Source organism: Mirounga angustirostris, unplaced genomic scaffold (genome assembly GCF_029215605.1).
Source record: "Mirounga angustirostris isolate CCGP_5_RB_7025 unplaced genomic scaffold, mMirAng1.0.hap1 SCAF_9, whole genome shotgun sequence".
Taxonomy (NCBI): domain Eukaryota; kingdom Metazoa; phylum Chordata; class Mammalia; order Carnivora; family Phocidae; genus Mirounga; species Mirounga angustirostris.
The window spans coordinates 100,624,002-100,642,628 of record NW_026991717.1 but is presented as its reverse complement, the minus strand read 5'-3'; the positions used below and the strand labels follow the sequence as shown (position 1 = coordinate 100,642,628).

The 18,627-nt window shown below is 41.2% G+C and overlaps 1 protein-coding gene across 2 annotated transcripts; it reads right to left on the bottom strand.

Moving 5' to 3' along the window:
• Positions 1–2,819: 2,819 nt before the first annotated feature.
• MAPK1IP1L (mitogen-activated protein kinase 1 interacting protein 1 like) lies at positions 2,820–16,685 on the bottom strand. Of its 2 annotated transcripts, none has more exons than XM_045900908.3 (4): positions 16,497–16,685; positions 9,705–9,726; positions 8,314–9,018; positions 2,820–7,229 (listed from the first exon to the last, which is right to left on the bottom strand). In XM_045900908.3, the coding sequence occupies exons 2-4, from the start codon at positions 9,720–9,722 to the stop codon at positions 7,218–7,220; spliced, it is 735 nt and encodes a 244-aa protein (XP_045756864.1). In that variant the 5' UTR covers positions 9,723–9,726; positions 16,497–16,685; the 3' UTR covers positions 2,820–7,217. The 2 variants fall into 2 exon arrangements, with proteins under 2 accessions (XP_045756864.1, XP_045756865.1); XM_045900909.3 differs by lacking the exon at positions 16,497–16,685 and adding an exon at positions 14,492–15,031.
• Positions 16,686–18,627: the final 1,942 nt, after the last annotated feature.

The window sequence follows — 18,627 nt, the reverse complement described above, 5'->3', positions numbered from 1 at the left end:
CCCCTGAAACCTACTCTTAACTGCTATACCTTTGAACATCATCTGCCTTTGTTTATGAAAACAGAACTAAGTTCTAAGTAGTTTAAGAACTGTGCTTATTCATCAACTCTAAGGGCATACATTTCAGACACAAACTCTAGCTCTTAAAGTGAATTTCCAATGCAACTCCTTCAACGACATGGCATGTGTCAAAGGTCTGCTGTGTTCGATGTTAGATGGATCTGACTTTCCAGGTATACAATTTTGGAAGCAGAACTACTGCACTAAGGAGACCAGGGTAAGATGCTGTCCTTAGAAAGCAGGATTCTGTGGTACAATGGTACAGGGCAAAAGCTTTGGTATCAGTCACAGCTAGGATTCTCGTCTCAGTTCCTTACGTAGTAGCTATGTGATCTCCATAACCTCTTAGCCTTAGTTTCATCTATAAAATGGGGATGAGAACTGTCCTTAAGAGGTTTGTTGTGCTGCTTAACTGAGATAGTGCATAGAAACTGCTGAATATAGTGTCAACCACTTGTTTTTGTCTCCTTTTAGACTGTATGTATCTCAAAAGCAGGGATGTTAAGAACTGAACCAAAGTACGTAAAAGGTCCATAAAAGCTATCATTAGCTCCCCAGAAATCAAGCTGTTAAGTAGGAAAATACATGAAGCTCAATTTAACTTATCTAAAAAGTTAACCAGTTGAGTGTTTTCACCAGAGTTCTCCCATAGCTTTGGAACCCACCAGTGGCATCTTAAGGGGACAAGAACAAGTAGGGTGTCTTGTGGAAGTGCTGGCAAAGGTCTAGACTGGTAAGCAAACAACTGCATAAAAAGGGTACTGGATGCCTGAGCAAAAAACAGTGGACAAATCCTAAGCCTTGAAGACAGAACTGGGCGCCATCCTTTATTACTATGACCTTGGGAATTTACTTAACCTCTTTTTAAAAAAAGGCTTTTTTTAATCTGCCCACCAATCTTTGAAGAATGCTAGTCTAAAGGACCATTTAAAAAATGAGGCTTGGGGCGCTTGGGTGGCTCAGTCGTTAAGCGTCTGCCTTCGGCTCAGGTCATGATCCCAGGGTCCTGGGATCGAGTCCCACATCGGGCTCCCTGCTCAGCAGGAAGCCTGCTTCTCCCTCTCCTACTCCCCCTGCTTGTGTTCCCTCTCTTGCTGTCTCTCTCTCTGTTGAAAAATAAAATCTTTAAAAAAAAAAAATGAGGCTTAACATAAAATAGGAACAAAGCAAAAACCGAACAAAGTGTTAAATTTCCCCTTTTATAGGACACTAACACTTTAAGCATAGCTTTGAATTCTAAATGGACTGATTCTCTTCTACTTGTGAATGTCTGATTATGATTTTAGCAAATCTCAACTAGGAGACATAGTCATGTACAACCATTTTTGGAATTTAAAAGCAGCAAAACATTTTGTTCCCCCAACAACGTATCTGTGTTATGAATCAACTTGTCCCCCACAAATTCAGTGAAGCCCTAACCCTGGAGGTGATGGTATTTAGGCATGGAGCCTTTGGGAGCTAATTCCTTTAGATGAGGTCATGAGGGTGGAGCCTCATGACGGGCTTAGTGTCCTTCTAAGAGACAACACCGCTTGCTTCTCACTCTCCCCCATGAAGGACGACACAGTTAAGATGGCCATGAAGAGGCCAGAGAGAGCCCCTAGTGGGGAACTGAGCAGGCCAGCACCTTGACTGTGGACTTCCCAGCCTCCAGAACTGGGAGAAATAAATCCCTGTTGGTTAAGCTACCCAGTCTATGATGTTCTGTTATGGCAGCCCAAGCTAATACACTAAGTAAAATGGTTAAGTGGAAGAGAGGAACTGCTTTAAAGAAAACACGGGAGTAGGGAGGGACTAAGCTCTACCTCATCCCGGGAACCCTAGGGTCCCACGATATAGAGTGAAAATAACTGTTTAATGCCCACCCAAGAAGAATCACATTCACGTGCCACAGGAACAAACGCTATGGGATGGCCCAAATTCTAGTGTATTGTCTGAAAATAAGTGAATAGGATTCTATTTTCCTTTAGACATCTGTTGCAAAAAGGATTGGTGCTAAGTTTTAATATGGTGGTAAAAAAAGAACCTGCTTGGGTCAGGGACCCAGGGAAGAACGTGTCTGCTGAAGTGATGTCATTTCACGATGGGGAAAAAAAACCCTAGCCTTGCTCCAGAATGATCTTTTATTTCACTACCTACTTCAGAGCTCCATTTGAGGTGGGTACCTTTAAGGGATAGGAAGTAAGACATCAAACGTAACTTAAAAACTTATGTTGCACTTTGTCCAATTATAAGGCAAAAAGCAGAAGACTCTTTCAAAAGCACAGTGCCGTACGAATGACTCATTTACAGCCCCACCCACACCGGGGTTCAAGACAGGCTAGCAAACCCACTGTGGAAAGGGAATGGCAAACTGTACCAAGTTTGATAATGTGACCCTCACAGTAGGCAGAGTAGTTACACAAGAACAGAACCATCTTTCATAAAAGAAAGTGGGGGTGGTGGCAGTTGGGCAGAGAGAAAGTTCCCCAACTCTGTATATACAGATAACTTGGTTACAAAGAATAATGTAGCCTTGAAGGGAGAAGAGGAAACCCACACAGTGGACACCATGTTGCTGAAAGACGGTCTGGAGAAGGTCGTTCCCAGGCAGCATATTTAAATGCCTTAGTGAATGCAGGTCACACACCGAGGAGCATCTCAGGCCCTTTTTTTCTTTCTTTCTTTATGACAACAATTTTGTAATTAATTAGACTCTGGACTTCTCAGGGAAGCCCAGAACTGGGCCTAAGGAATAAGATACAGGGAAAAACTTGTGAAACCATGAAAATACATTTTTTTAAAAAAGTTTTCAGGTATAATACACAAAAGCAAACAAGTTTATCTTAAAAAATATCAAGTATCACATCAATAGACTACTCCTAATTATAATTACTTCTTAAAGCAACATGTCTTTGTTTACAAATACAGCAGCAGGTGATAAAACCTAACATCTCAAACAGATTGCTTACAGTTCATAATACAAAACAAATGTCTATGTCTCAAATCACATTTTAGGCAGTTTAACTTAAAATGCATAGACAATTACATACATCAAATTTGTCATTATTAAGTCAATTTTAAAAATCACAATATTAAAAAATACAAAAAAAAAAAAAACCTTTATAGAGCACGCATAAGAAGTCAAGTTTACTTAATGGCAACAATCAGTATGTTAACCAGTGACAGGCAATTTAAGTGCCTTCATCCAGGGAAGAAGTGAAGAGGAAAAACCTCCTGTTACTTTGCACATGTGAACAGTTGCACCAACACTACAATCTTGAGAAACATTAATTTCTTACTTTAAAAAAAAAGGTACACCACACTTTGCTGTTTAAAATGTCCAAAGGCTGGCCTCTCATTTCCACCAGCGGCAAACTAAAACATGTTTATCTAGGTAAACCAAAAATGGGTGTATTAATGCATTCTGTAAATGCTACCCCTAGATGGTAAGCGTCCGCGGGACAGGCATTCTCCTCCTTCTCTGCAGCTCTGGAAGCTGGCAAAGCACCGGGATCAGACACTCGAGTGCTGAACAAATGCAGTTCTCAGATGTTTTCTCTAGCCAGAAGCTTGCCTGGCATTTCTTTAATACTGATTATTTTATTGGCAATTTTAATTTTACTTAGCAGAATTCTGAAAAAAAAAAAGTGTCTGTCTTCAATACTCAATATTGCTCAAGATTAAATTTTAGTCTTCCCTGAAAGCTGCCCACCACTTTCTCTGCATAGTACCTCTATCAGTGTGATTAATCTGAATTTAACCTTATGCTTTTCAAAAACCAACACTTGAAGGTCTGTCTGTGCTTAGGTTTAATGTCCAGGGTTTATAACCCTGGCATTTTATAAATATAGCACTCACTTATTCAGGGTGAGGAAGGAAGACATTGGCACTAATCATTTAGAAGTCTAGGCAACTGACTGACATGCAAACGAGGCACAGCATCTCAACTGAAACGTGAGCAGAGCTTCGTCCTTCTGTACACATAATTTCAAAAGCTGTCCATTGGGGTACAATAGGTAGCACTTATTATTATTTGTGAGGTAAAATTTTAGGGGCAAAACCGACTTCTTTCCTAGAAAATAGGCCAATATTCTGTTGTAGTGGTGTGCCAGACCAAGGCCAAAAATTCAGCCCCCTTCTTCTCTCCCATTATTCTCTACTGAAAACAACAGGAAAACTGACGAAGGAAGGAGGCCCTTGGGTAATTAAAACAAATGTATTGCCTATTGCTGAATAATCTATGTTTTACTTTATATAAAACAGGGCTGTGGAGTCCGAGTTGTAAACACCATCTTCAAAAGCATGAAAAGGCGTCAGGCTGAGCCCAGGACAGACAAGCCAAGGTATTTCAACAAGCACTCCTCCAAGGAGACTTGATTCTTGAGAACTGCGTGTGATGAGGACCTAAGATCTTTATTTTCATTTTCCGGTTTAAGATTTCAAAATCTAAGATTTCAACTCCAGAAACACTAATCCTCAACACATCTCGATTACCTCCATCAAATTTGTCTTAAAGTTCTTGCTCAGAGAGAGTCCAAGTGCCAGCATATTCCAGCCTGTGTATTCCCTTCTGAGACCAAACAAACTTTCTAAGAAATAGTCTCTTCCCTAAACTGATGCCGGCTTACCAGGACTGGTTTCAAAAGCAACGTTATTCCCTTGTAGAGAGAAAAACCTTCCCCCGTGCTTTCCCCCCATTCCTCTGCTGGAACAACTGCTTTTAACTTTACCCTGAACCTAAAAATACATTTTTGTCTCAGAGTACCCACCCCGAAAGCTGAGAAATAATGCTCTACAAAACTAAAAGGAACATAAAAGCAAATTCTAGTCCCTTTGAATTCCATTCTTAGGTTAAAAAAAATTTCACAACTACCAGTTGGAAAGTTCTTGAAAAGCAAAGAAAAGGTGTGATGTCTAGGGCACACTGGGTAGTACGGGTCACTAGCCAAGCTGATGTATTTATTGGGGGTAGTAATACCAAATCTCATGTTCATGTTCCTTCAAATCCTTTAGCAGATTTTCTCCTCTAATAAATGGACTCCACGATCAGATTCCCAAATGTGCTACCACTTCTCTTAATCAAACAGTATCCTCTAGTGTTACATTAAATATTGTATCTAAAGCCAGAGCTGTCAATTTCTCCCAACTTAACGCAACCAAAATCACCACCAGGAGAGAGATCTTCACTGCTATCTCACTTTTCCTCTCATCCCCCAGTTAGCTGACATACTGCCCGGCCATTTAAGCTAAAATACCTTCTAGGGCTACTGCCTTGTAAATGGGAGGCTGCTCTGACCAAAGATTCCAAGAGTGTTGTAGATCGGTGCGGCTTGTCCTTGCAAGGAAGCGAAAGAAAACAAGACCGCTTGCGCCACTCTGTAGGAGCTGTCTAACGACATTCCCCAGTCTGAAGGTATCTAAGCAAATCAGCTTCAATTCTGAAAGCCTGACTCTATCACCTACTTAGAAGGGAGCTTAAACACTGAATGTTCGTCTCAAAGATGACCATCTTGCTTTCTTAAAAGGAGGTAGCTATCAAACCATTAAATTGGCAGCATTTGGCATTCTTGACATTTTAACTATAAGAGAAACAAACTACTAAATATTTTATTTCTAAGCAAAAACAAGAGCTCCAGCATAAATCTCTCCTAGACTAGTCATGAAATCCATGACATATTTTAGTAACCCGATGGATACATTCAAAGGTTCAAAATGTTATTTGACAAATAACATAGTCGGTTCTAAGACTCTAAGGATCTGATTTAGAGATAAGGTGCCAAAAAGCTACTCAGGCTATTTCGGTGGTTACAAACAACACTAATTTAAGCGACAGTCACACTGCTTGCTTTCAACGGAATACAGAGATCTACACCTTATAATTACTAGTTTCAGTATTAGAGCTAGAGAGTAACTTTTAAGGATGGCACTCAATCCTACCTATTTACTGTCAACACACACAGAACTGAACTGTGAGCCATAAGCACTTTACAACAGATGCAGGAAACTATGCAAAGGACAATGACACAGCTTAACCAGACTCTGAAAGACACGTACACATTTTGATCGCACTTGTACAAAGAGTCATGTCTAAATGACTAAGGTTCTTGAAACATAACTGCTATATGTGTTTACAACAGACCCCTAGAGTGTGCCAGTTTTCCGTATCAGGGAGAAACTAAAGGATGTGCTCCTTCTAAAGAACTGAGGCAGAGGGACCTATAGGAAAGGGTCTGAGTAGAAGTGTTCTGTGGGAATGCAAGTTACTTGTCACTATGAAGCAATTTCCAGGGTTTCCTCTGGCTTGAGGTTTAAGACAAAGGAGAGAATTATTTCCTTCTTCGAGTTCTTCCCAAAGCAATACTGACATCTCAAAATCTATTCCAAAGCAATACAGAGATGACCAATTCTCTAATAATAATTTACACACATGTTGGCCTGCATTCAAAAGAAACAAGTTTTCATAAATGGCAGATTTTAGAGCTGTGTGACCCATCTGGCTAAAAATAAAGCAGATCAGGTAGAACTCAAAATCAAAGAAAAGTTTTTACTAAAAGCTCAAGGATAAAAATGAGCACTGCCAGGCTAATGAACTCAACATCTGACAATAATTACCAATAGCTTTAAAATATATATCCAAACTACAACCTCAAGAGGACCAGGTTTATTTATTCTATAGACAGAGCAGTTCAAGATGTTGAGAGGCAACATTTGTTTAAATTATGACAATGTGATTGTTTTCAAAGTGTGTTTATTTAGGGAAAAAGTGATTATAGAAAAATACTTGAAATAATTTGCCAATGAGGTTGCAGATTCTCACAATAATCCACATCATCTTAGATTTTTAAGTGTGTGGTTTCATAATTTAAACAAATTGAAATCTTGTTTTAAACAAATTGTATCAAAGAGCTCTTCAATATACTTCATCACTTTAACGTTCCATAAAAACCGAATAAAAATCACATTTGAATTATTTACTTTTACATTTTTATCTGATTGTATCCATCAGATATACTATACATCCAAGTACAAGAGGCAGATATCTTCTCTGAGAGGTGCAAGAGTTGTTCTTTCATGAATGCCCTCTAAGAATAGTGAAACCAGCAATTTTTATATATGCATTCATGTGCATATATATGTACTTCAAAAAGCAAAGCGTCATCTCTTCGTCCATTAACTTAATGGTAAGACTGCAATAGAAAAAAGAAAAAGTAAACCTCCAGTTTTTCTAATCGGAGTTTATTAACTCCTTGCTGTGGTTTAAAATAAACTTACTGCTTAATAAATCCAAATGGCAAGTCATCCCATTTATTTTGGCATACAATTTGCAAACAAACAAACAAACAAAAAATTTAAGAAAATTTGTATAGCAAGAAGTTAATACTAATGAAAGTAAGTTTTGGGGTCATTTTATTAAGATTCCTTTTCCTTTATAGTTGAGGTGGATGTTTCCTTAATCTAGTTGGGAGACCTGATTATTTTGTTAAGAGTCATTCCCCCCCTCCAAGGAGAATCATGATTCTTTCTTAAGACTCATGTGGCTTACTTCTGGGGGCAAGTGGGATGCTTTTCTATTTGGTTGTATGTCCAAGACAGGTTCTCCAACTAAGACGTCAATCCTACCACTCTGGCTTGTCTGACAGTAAAGCATGACGCATTACCTGTAACTGACAACGCAGAGTAGTGGTATAATCTGGAGCTCAATGCTGCGGAGGATCCAACAAAACTTTGGCTGAGCAACACTAGGGAGAGTTACAGGAAGGGCAGGAAATTCTATGTATTCACTGTCCTAGATGCTCTAAAAATCTACCTCTGTATGAAGTCACAAAGGCAGAGACTTTTTACTGAACTGTGCTTTGGTGTGATGCTATAAAATGCGACTGAGAAATACTAAAAAAAAAAAAAAAAAAAAAAAAGTCCAATGAAATGCACCTGAGTTTACCTCAAGGCTGTTATTGAGGACATTGCTTACTACATTACAAAGTCTTTGGGAAAGCTGGCGTTGGTGGTATAGTGGTGAGCACAGCTGCCTTCCAAAGTCTTTGGGAATCTTTGGGAAATTTTTCTATTTTTAGTACCAGGAATACTTTTGTTTTCATCCTTCTAAATGCTTTATCTGAAGCCTGAAATTTACTCTTACCTTACATACACACACCCCTTCTTTTAAAAGTTTTAAATGCTTTCTAATCTTCTATCCAAACCCGGAGGCAAATAATCTTTCAGTTGTGCTTATGTGGCTATTAGTGCATTTTAAGTAACAAATTTAACACTCACATGGGGGCCACCAGGCATCGGTGGAGCACCAGAAGGTCCTGAAGGCACTTGAAAAGGATTGTTGGGAGTGGGATAGAGTCCTGGTGTGGGATATGATCCTGCAGGGGCAGGATATGGTGCTGGTGGTCCCCAGGCTCCTGGTGGAACAGTGCCCCACGGAACAGGTGGTGCTGCCCCTGGTGCTTGGGGAGGGGGCGCAGGATATGGCCCTGGAGATGGATATGGCATATTAGGGGTAGGATACTGCCCTCCCATTCCAGGTGCCCAAGGTCCAGAAGACATGGATCCCCATGGACCTAAAGGACCAGCAGCAGCTGGATCTGTGGGTGCCCCATATGGTCTTGGAAGCTCTGGAAAGGGCATATTTGGTGTAGGATATGGCCCCGTGGGGCCAGGGCCTGGCACAGTTGGGGCTGGATAAGGACCACCAGGTGGGGGACATGATGGTCCAGAAGGAGGAAAGGGTGCTGGGGGTCCTGGAGGTGGTCCGGTGGGAGGCACAGAGGGATACATTCCTGTTGGTGCTGGTCCAAAAGGCACAGTGGAGGGTGTTGCACTTGGTGGGAGTCCAGATGGCACAGAAGGTGGAGCACTTGGGTTATTCCAAGGGTTGGAACTTGGCCAGCCCTGAGGAGGTTGGCCAGGTTTTGTATTGCTCACAGCAGAGGTTTTGGCAGGGGAGTGTTCAGGTAGTGCATCTGCCAACTGGAATACAAAAGAGGCATGTATCAATCTTATTTAGGGACAAATCATGTCAAACATGATTATAAACCCATAAAGTATGGTAAGCTGTAGAGCGAGGGATTACAAACTCCTAGATCATCTTCAATAGCCAAACTGCTCAGTTTAAAAACAGTTCAATATAAAAATCAACTTTACAATGCAAATTCCTTAGAGAAGATCAAATTTTCTAAATACAATTACTCAAAATATTGTGGATATGAATCCTGGCTTTACCTCAAACAAGTTACATACTCTCTCTGAGCTTTAGTTTCCTCATTAAAAAAAAAAAAAAAAAAAAAGCTTAGCATTAATTTGAGGCTTAAATGAGATAATTCATGTAATACCCTTAACATAGTGCCTGGTGTATATTATATGCCAAAAATGCTGGCCATTATTAACACTGCCATGTGAACAGAGAACAGAAGCAACACTTTAAAAATTTTTTTACTTAAGGATTCATAAATACATAAAACAATAAAATTTCAAACATATTATATCTAAGTCAATTAAGGCAGATCAGCTATTAAAATCACATGCTCTCCCCGGCCAAAAGCAAGATCACAAAAAGCATCTCTTTTAAATTAAAAGACTTACATGGCCTGCAGTTAGAACTAGGTCATTTTCTTAAGAGCCAAAATACTTAATGAAGGATAAATGCATCAACTTACCGAAAATTCATCAGACATTTTCCTAAAAAAGAGAAAGAAAAAAAAAAAGAGAGAATACTTCAAAACCAGTGCTTAACATTTCTTATATATTCTTTAAGGAACTTTGTATATATCACTGTTATTTAATGATGTATGCAAGGTCTTTTTCTTTATATAGGGAAAACTTTCATTGTAGTTCATGTAGTTCTACAAATGTCATCCCCTTTTACTGGCTGCGCATCATATAAAAGTGATCCACAATATAGTTTGCATTCTCATTTTGGTGGTAGTTTAGGTTGTTTACACTTTGAGCTGTTTTAAACAATGACAGAGTGAACACTTCTCAACACATATCCTTGTGAATGTGTCATCAGGAAAAAGTATTGGAAGTTAAATATGCAGTCAACAGGTAAGGCTATCTAAAATAAAGTACATCTTAAAAGTCCATGTCACTTTAAAGTCCTTTGCCAATTACACTCTTTTTTTAAAAAAAGATTTTATTTACTTATTTGAGAGAGAGAGAGAGAGAGAGAGAGAAAGGAGCAGCGGGAGAAGCAGACCCCTTGCTGAGCAGGGAGTTTGATATGGGGCTGAATTCTGGGACCCCAAGATCATGACCTGAGCCGAAGTCAGATGCTTTATTGACTGAGCCACCCAGGTGCCCGTAACTTAATGTATAATCCACCTAACTTAATGTATAATCTATCTTTTCTCAGTGTGTATGACAAGCTACCCTTAACACATTCTACTGCCAATATTGACAACAAATACAGAGTATTTCGCGGAACAGGTACAGTGCTCAAAGTGTTTTAGGTGGGTAATCTCATTGAATAGATTCAAATTCTTTCACTCAGTTGACAGCTTGAGAAAAGGAAGCTCATCAAGTTAATTTGTTTAAGGGGACAGAGCTAGTAACAAGCAGAAAAGGGGTCAAACTCAGGTACAATCTGACTCCAGAGCCAAGGCTCTTAAGCACCAGGCTACAGAGCCTCTATTATTTCCCACTGATATTTTGAAGTCTGTTCTTCCCTACTGATCTGCACCACAACATTCTATCTTAATTTCAGTAGCTTTATATTTTTAACAAATTTTAATGTCAGATGACCTACTGCTGTTGTCTTTTCCTCCTAGATTCCTGAATATTGTTTATTTTTTCCAGATCATTTTGTAAAAAAATAAAATAAACCTATTGGTGTTCTGGTTGGAATTGCATTAAATTTACAGATTAGAGAACATGTAACATATTCAAAATATCAAATCTTCTCATTCAAGAACAAGGCAGATTTTCCTAGTTCCCATCATTGTCATTTATCACTGAATAGTTCATTTATTTTTTTAAAGTAAACTCTAGCTCTAACGTGGGGCTTAAACTCACAACCCTGAGATCAAGAGTCCCATGCTCTACTCACTGAGCCAGCCAGGCACCCCTATGTGAAAAAATTTTAGTGTATCACTTTTGTAAGCAGTAACGTTACTAAATTATTTTATTCCTGAAAGTGTCACAGTTGATTTCCTGGGATTTCAGCTAAAGAATTATGTCATCTGCAATCATCATCATCATCATCATCATAATTTTACATTCTCTGTCCTATATTTACACCTCTTTTTTCCTTTGCATCAGCTAAACTTAACAATGAAATGTTAAATAGTGATAGTGAGTACAATGGTCTTGTTCCCAACTCTCCTTGAAATGCTTCCAATGTTTAAATAAAATTCCCATTTTCAGTTTGAGATGGAAAAAGTTACATTAAAGATGTCTATTTATGCCTATCTTGCTAGATTTATTTATTCTTATTTTGCTAGTTAAAAAAACATTTAGAGGAAAAAAACAACATTTAGAGATGACACTGCATTTCTTCAGATCTTTTTGACATCTAATGAGCTGATCACAACACAGTCTTTCTCCTTTGACCCATGTACACAGTTAATTATATATAAAAGCTGCTTAACACTGAGCCATCCTTGCATTCTTAGAGTTTTATTTTCAAATAGAATTGGCTAACAGGAATGCTAAAGAAAAAGAATATGAAGCCTACAACTGCGATGACCTTGCTATTTATTCAGAATATCAAAAAACACATCTTGAATATACAGCAAATACAGCTATCCATTCACTCCCACGTTAAGGTTTTATACTAAATCATCATATCACACAATAGTAAATTCTTAAGATGAACATCTGAAGAAACTTTATCAGTGCATTACAAGTTTAAAGTCTACATAAGATTAACATGCTTTTCGAATAGGGTGAGCCTTTCTGAAACAGAAAATGGTTCTGTATCAAAGTTCACATTAATTCTGAAATGGAGAACTAACAAAGCAATACATTCAATTTCATGTGGTGCTGCTGTTCAGGTTTTCAGAATTACTCTTTTCCCTCTTAAAAAAATATATATACATACACACACACACAATATAAAGTTAACTAGCTATAAAATTACATTAGAATGTAAGTTATTCCGTAAGTTAATAACATTAAATGGACTCACAACTCTGGCTTTCCAAATTTGAAGTTATAAATTAAATCCTGGGGGCGCCTGGATGGCTCAGTAGGTTAAGCATCTGCTTTCAGCTCAGGTCATGATCTCAGGGTCCCGGGATCAAGCCCTGCGTCTGGCTCCCTGCTCAGTGGGGAACCTGCTTCTCCTTCTCCTTCCCACTTGTGCTCTCTCTCACTATTTCTGTCTCTCTCTCAAATAAGTAAATAAAATCTTAAAAAAAAAAATTAAATCCTGGAAGATAAAGGAGGTATTAGAATCTTATGATTAAGTAACGAAGCCCTGACTAAAGGAATTAAAAGTAGATCATTTCTGTTCTACAGCACTTTTAGTAAAGTGACCTTCTCTCCATGTCTAGAATATACAGTGTTCTTATTAATAGGAAACATTCTAATTTATTCTTACTTTCATCATAAAAAGGTAAAAAATAGAGTTGGAGGGCGCCTGGGTGGCTCAGTTGTTAAGCGTCTGCCTTCGGCTCAGGTCATGATCCCTGGGTCCTGGGATCGAGTCCCACATCGGGCTCCCTGCTCAGCGGGTAGCCTGCTTCTCCCTCTCCCACTCCCCCTGCTTGTGTTCCCTCTCTCGCTGTCTCTCTGTCAAATAAATAAATAAATAAAATCTTTAAAAAAAAAATAGAGTTGGACATCACTGTCTGAATATGAGAAGAGTTATATAATTTTTTTGAATTACATAATTTTTTAAATCTAGATTTTCTAAAAAACTATTCCAAAATACCTAGATTATGCTAATTTTTTTAGAGGGGAGTGGAGAGGCAGAGGGAGAGACTCCTGAGCAGGCTGTGCGCCCAGCGTGGATCCCCATACGGGACTCCAACTCATGAGATCATGGTCTGAGCCCAAATCAGGAGTTGGGCACATAACCAACTGAGCCACTCAGGCGCCCCTGGATTATGCTAATTAAGATGAGGCCAAAAAAAAGGTTTATAATCAAGAAAGATTTTCATTTTTCATTTTAGAATACTGTAAAGCTATTATTTCCAAAAGTTTCCATTACTACTTTATGGAGGGATCTATGCATCATCTGAAAAATAATCATTCTATTTTCTGAGCAGCAAGAATAGTAATTTAAAAACAGTACAAACTTTCTTTTGACATACACCAGAAAAGTAAAACATTTCTGTAACTCTTATGGCTTTTAGAGTAAAATGGCAATCCAATCACAAGGAGGTTTTATTTTATTTATTTATTTATTTATTTATTTATTTTTTTAAAGACTTTATTTGCGAGAGAGACAATGAGAGACAGAGAGCATGAGAGGGAGGAGGGTCAGAGGGAGAAGCAGACTCCCTGCCGAGCAGGGAACCCGATGCGGGACTCGATCCAGGGACTCCAGGATCATGACCTGAGCCGAAGGCAGTCGCCTAACCAACTGAGCCACCCAGGCGCCCCAACAAGGAGGTTTTAAAAAGTTGAACTCTGTAAATTACTAGTGACTACCAAACAAGGCCACTATTTCAAAGGGGCCATCACATTGTGGTGGAGTGATAAAAAGCATAGAACTAGACAGTTATGAAATATGGACATCAATCCTCTTGACTAAGGCAAACTCCTTAACCACAGACCATTTCTCATCTGCAAGATCCTGACTACTTTACAGATAATTAAAACTAACATGTTTACTAATCTATAAAGTACTACAGACATATAAGATGTTTATTAAAAGAAACTTAAGAGGGGCGCTTCGGTGGCTCAGTGGGTTGAGTGTCCCACTCTTGGTCTTAGCTCAGGTCATGATCTCAGGGTCATGGGCTCAAGCCCCACTTCCGGCTCCCTGCTTGTGCTCCAGGAGAGGAGTGCCTTGAGATCCACCATCCCCATGCCCCTCCCCTCAACTCCCACACCCTCTCTCTAAATCAGTAATAAAATCTTTAAAAAAAATCCTCTCCCTCTCCTTTTGCCCCTCCTCACCTCTTAAAAAAGTAAATAAGAAACTAAGAGAAATCAGGACTTTTGCATTGATGTTTAGTATGGAGGGAGATGATGGTAATACACTGAAAATATAAAGTTTGAATTAGAATATCGTTTTTACTATTGGCTCTTTTATCAGATATGTTCTATTTTACATTTGGGCAACTCAAGGATCTGGGGACTCGATAAAGGTTTGGAGTATTTTAAACTTTTTAAAGCCATGTAACTTTAAAAAATCTTTTTTTTTTAATACTTATGCCTGGAACATACATACCACGCACTGTATTGGGCTTTAGGGAAATGAGTAATATTGCATGGAATAAATCCTTAAGGAATTCAGTCTGGTGGAGAACTACCCTTTAAACAGTATCTACCTTACCTGGCGTAAGCACAGGGCACCAAGAGAGTACCACAAAGAGCTCCTAAAGGAATCAAGGAAGGGTGTCAGGGGAGGAATCCTGAGAAGAGGTTCCTTTGCAGTCTGGAGAAACAATGAAGAAAGAGCTGGGAGTAGGGGATGGTGGGACAGGCCCTAGGAAAGAAGAGCAGATTGTGCAAAAGCTGAAGGACACAAGAGTACCCACTATGGGAAGTGTAAGCAGTTCAGATTGGTTGGAATACAGAAAGGGGAAGGGACAGGAGTCTTAGCAGAGAGCCTTTAGACTGAGGTTTCAATGTCTCCATCAGATTCAGCTCACCTGACTGACTCTCAGTTTTTCATCTGTAAAGGGGCTAGTGATGTGAAAGACTAAATGGTACTCCTAAATTGTCTGTAACAACAGTGCTCTAAAAATAGTGGGTGGGCAACAGATACATTCCCCCCTCTTCCTTTGTACACAGGCATGCAGCCTAGGTTAAGAGTGACCCTGAAAGTTACCGCTGCCTAGATAAAACCACAGCTCTTCACTCGCCAGCTCTGGACAGGTTGAACTCGTCAAACCTCAGAGATACCAGTAGACAGCAATGGTATCCACCTCACAGACCTGCCCTGAGACTTACATAATAAACAAATCTCCTGGTCACTGTCTGGCACACAAGGAAAACTCAACAAATGTTAGCGTTTACAACTGCTATTATAGGTCTGCAAACCTTTCTCTGAAGTTCTCCATTCAGAAACTTTTGAAAATAAAAGAAACCTTCACAAAACAGTTTTGGCAAAGCCTGACCTGAGGCTATTTACAGTTTCCATTAAGTCACACCTATCACTGCACAAACATGAATGTTGTCTGAGGGATGCTGCCGCGACTTTGCGGGGCTGATACCTCTTGTTTATGCATCTTACTCTCTTCCTAAAATCTAAAGATACAATCCAAAGATTTCTGAATTCCAAAACACACTGGCTCCAAGGCTTGCAGTTAAGGCACGGGTCTCTTTCTGTTCCTCCTGGAGAGAGGAAAAGAACATTCTAATACACACAACCCAACTCAAGTTTCTGAGACAAACTAGCTTCGAATAGGAGGTTCAGAGACGCCAGTACCAAGAAAAATTTCTTCTTCCTGCCCAATGAATACAGCCGAACAAAGAACTTCTGAAAGATCACTGAAGGCTATCTTGGCCTGTAATGAAGATTCGTTTTCAAGACAGGCCTTTACAATCATCAGGTGTGAGTGTGTATTTCTTTAGCTTTAAGGCTATAAAAGTTTTTTTCCGGTATGGTTTGACTGCCTCAACATTAGAAATTTTATCCAGTAAAAGCACCGCTCTTGGTTTTCAAAGAGGAAATGGTTCAGCTATTTATAACCTTCCATGCGTAACATAAGCTCCTAAATCCTAAAAAAGAGAGTATCACAGAACTCAGCACTTCTCATGGTTTCTGTCATGTGTATTCACCGAATGTATTAGCTAGCAACTCCTCTGGTTTAAGTAACGACCAGAACGTTGTCACATTGCGGACAATCTTAAGCAAGTGCCAGATTCCAAGACTATTCAGGCCCATCTCTCCCGTTTTATTAGAAATTAATGAATGGGGGAAGGGGGTCGGGGCCGAGGGGCGCGAGCCGGGAACCATTTAGGGCCAAAAGAACAAAGGGAGTCCGGGATCAACCGGAGCGAACCGGCCTCCGAGCGGGTCGCGCCGCCCGGGAAAGGGTGGGGACGGGTGGGTGGGGGAGGGGCCGGGCACGCTCGCCGCCCCGCCCCCAAACCAGGCCTGACGTCAAGTGCGGAGAAACCCGTCGGGCGCGACGTCACCCGCCTCCGACGCCTTCTCCCCGGGGAGCTCTCGGGGGGCACGTCGCAGCTCAGAGGAAAATGGCGGGGGCAGACGCTTAGTCCCAGCCCCCGAAAAGGCGACTCCAGGTACCTCTGTTACCGCGCCCGTCTCCCGCTTGGACGCTCTCCCTTGCGCCCCTCCACGATCCCCACTAGCGCCGAAGCAGCCTCACCCGGCAAGATCCGAGCCCGCAGCAAAGTCTAGAAGCGGCGATGGGTCCGAGCGAACCGGGTGCCGAAGAACCGAACGCGGAGTGACTGACGTTAGCGGCGGCAGCGGCGGCAGCGGCGGCGGCGGCAGCGGCAGCACCAGCAACACCAGCACTAACAGCGCGCGGCTCCTCCTGGCGCCGGAACAGGAAGCGCCGAGCGCACCGCCCCCGCCCGCGCTTTCCCCTCCTCCCGGGGCCGGGCCGGGCAGCGCGCGCGCCCCCAGCAGGCTTCCGGCGGCACTGCGGCCTGCGCAGCAGGGCGGGGCGGGGCGCCGCGGCTGCTCTTCGGGCTCGCCCAGGGTGGCTGTTTCCTTCTGGTGGGTGGGAGGAAAGCTCCCCGGTTTTCCGGAATTCTGGAGGAAATGCCTGTAGTCAGTGATGTTCTGGGCACCCCGGCGGAAGCTGCTAACTTGTTTCCTGGAGTGGTGTAAGGACTGGTTCTGGATTTCCTACGCTTAGGGATTTTTACAGCCGGGCCTCGAAGCTGGCTGGGTGTGGATGCGGCCGACCAGCGGATGCCGGCCCTCGGGCCCAAATGGAGGAGAGCTAAAGGAACACCGCAGGAAAGGGAAGACGTCTGTAAATGGCTTGGCAATTGATACTGACTAAAAGCTGTCTATGCAGGCTTTTCCTGATCAATGCCTGATCAATGCCTGATCACATGTTCATCTTTGAATAAAACTTTACCTATTCTAGGTTAGTTCTGAAGGGTAATGGACAAATTCCCCCAGCGCCAAGGAATCTGCTAGCGAGTTTTGTAGATGCCATAATTATATAGTGTGTAAAATACATATACATATAGTATGTACATATACGTAAAAATACGTTAGAAGGATTCAGAATCATTACATTTTGCTTTGTGTAACCCGTTGGTGGGTCACTGGGCATAGGCATTTATTAGAAATTTCTTAAACGAAGACATTCCTGGGTATGCTCCTCCAGCACACACACTTCTCTTACCGAAAAACGAGCTATAGAGAAGCTGCAAATACCCAAGCCTGTTGAAGACTTATTTTTGGACAGGGAAAATGGTCTATGGAAAAGGGTATGAGTGTGATTTACTCTGCCCTCAGGAGGCAGTGAATCCACAGTGCCTTGTGGAGCTATAAGGAAGCGTGAGTCACCAGAAGTCAGTAAAACTATTTAAAATTTTGGCATTTCTCTTCATTAGGTTATTTTAATTCTGGTAGTATCTAAAAAGATTTTGAGAGAGAGCAAGAGAGCACAAGCTGGGGGACCCACAGAGGGAGAGGGAGAAGTAGGCTCCCCGCTGAGCAGTGAGCCAGTCACAGAGCTCCATCCCAGGACCCCGGGATCACGACCTGAGCCAAAGGCACACTCTTAACTGACTGAGCCACCCAGGCGCCCCTTAATTCTGAATTTAAAACGTTGTACTGAAATACGACATTTTCGGTCAAAAAATTTTTGTGCCCAAGTTGAGTGCCTCACCCACCTCACCCCAGTCCTGGTCACTATCAGAGTAACTGACAGCCTCGTTTTCCCATGCTCTCAGCCAGTAACAGCGTACTGTGTTCTAGAGCTAGGCCATTCCTGTCCCACATGGGCTCCCTCAGTCAACCTTTGTTTGGATACTTAATCCCCCATTTCACTTTTTCACAACTGCACTAACAGCAGTCTGAACCCCACCCTCATCAATCTGCATTTCTTTCATGTATGTCAGACTTGCAAAGTGATGGGGAGACTTCCACACCTTCTTCCTTCGTGTTTCCCCAATAAATCTCTTGCACATTTAATCGCATTTTGGCATCTGCTTCTAGAAGACCCAAACTGACACATTAACACATAAGGTGTATTTTGAATTAGAAAACGTGTAATACAGATTTTAAAATTTTTTCTTACTCTTTTTTTAGATTTGAGAGTGTACGCGGGCATGAAAGCGGGGGGGGGGGGGGGGTGGGTAGATGGGCAGAGGGAAAGACTCCCAAACATCTTAGGACCCTGAGATCATGACCTGAGCTGAAACCAAAAGTCCGATGCTTAACTGACTGAGCCACGCAGGCGCCCCCAATTTTTTTAGATTCTAAGTTGAATGTGCAAAGCCAGGATATACAGTGTTTTTTGTTTTTAGAGA